Genomic DNA, 1,305 nt, shown 5'->3' on the forward strand with positions numbered 1-1,305 from the left:
CCTGAGGATGGAGTTGGGGGATAACTGCTCCCCTGGCCTCACCAGGACACCCAGGGGCCAGAACGCCCCCCAGCCCACTTGGCTTGGCCAGGCCAGTGCCCAAAGGCCCCTTTACACGACGTGAGGCTATGCACCTCGCCACGTGAGTGGGCAGACCTGGGGTCCCGCTTTCTCCTGTCGTGCGTGATCTAAAGAACCTAAAGTGGTCAGACGCACAGCTCTCCGAGGGGCCAGGCCTCACTCAGAGTGTCTGTGAGGCCACAGCCATGTCCCCGTGGGCAAGGATGCCAGCCACGTTCCACACTGTTCTGAGTACAGTGGCTGTGTGTGGTGACCCCGTCCCCAGGCCAGGGCACATGCCTGCTCTGCACCACCTGCAGACTAAGCAGACACGTGTGTCAGATCCCCAGACCTAAGGACGTATCACGTCGGGAGTCACGGCCCAGAGGACCGCTTCGGGGTCTCAGTGACTTCAGAAGTGTGGAGCTCTGAGACCCCAGGTCTGAGGAATTACTCAATAGTGCCAGCATGGCTGACAAATGGTGACACTGGGCAGAGGGCCGCTAACGTGGCCAGGGTGCTGCTGGACAGGCATTTGTGAGCTGCAAGCCACTGCGAAGCTTGCGCTGTCCCCCGAGGCCAGGGGCCTGCCGCGGGCACACATGTCCCCAGCTGCATCTTCTAGCCACCAGTGCCAGTGGCTTGGACTCACCTAAGTACCGTGGGTAGAAGTAGTCCTGTGGGAGAGAGAGAGAGCGGGTTACTGGCAGGGCAGGCGGCAGCGGGTCCCAAGGCCTGGCCTTCTCCTGGGACAGACAGGGCCTGCGGGGGCGGCAGGGATAGCAGGTGGCCTCCAGCAGGCACCCAGAAGGCCGCATCCTAGCAGGGCACGAAGCCTGTGTCAGGAGAGAACCCGAGGCGGAGGCTGGGCCAGGCTTCCACACTGACCAGTGTTTGGGGTTCCGAGGGGGCGACACGACACTGCCGAGTGGCAGGGAGTCTCCCAGGACCTCTCGGCACTGGCCGGCACTGGGCCTCTGTGTGCTGGGATTGCAGAGTACACCATGCTGGAGGGCCATGCATGAAGCCCTTGGCTACCACGAGGGCACGCATGCATGCCTAGACGCTGACGCCCACCTCCTGAGGCCAGGCTGGGTAGGGGCTGGCTGCACCCCCTGCCTTCCTTCGTGCCCACCCAGGGCTGAGGCCGGCCAGTGGGCAGCCAGTCGTCAGGGTGAGCGCTCCAGGCTCGTCCGAGACCATGGCCGGCGGACGGCTGGCAGCCGCACCTGGCTCTCTGCATCG

At 64.3% G+C, this 1,305-nt stretch overlaps 1 protein-coding gene across 1 annotated transcript in view; it reads right to left on the reverse strand.

Moving 5' to 3' along the window:
* GAS6 (growth arrest specific 6) overlaps positions 1-1,305 on the reverse strand; it is a gene marked incomplete in the record, with an annotated part of 39,562 nt that overhangs the window by 26,326 nt on the left and 11,931 nt on the right. Inside the window, 1 exon segment of the mRNA XM_027776193.1 lies at positions 713-737. Within this exon segment, the coding sequence (XP_027631994.1) occupies positions 713-737 (25 nt within the window).

This window comes from Tupaia chinensis, unplaced genomic scaffold (assembly GCF_000334495.1).
Source record: "Tupaia chinensis unplaced genomic scaffold, TupChi_1.0 Scaffold000644_1, whole genome shotgun sequence".
Taxonomy (NCBI): Eukaryota; Metazoa; Chordata; class Mammalia; order Scandentia; family Tupaiidae; genus Tupaia; species Tupaia belangeri.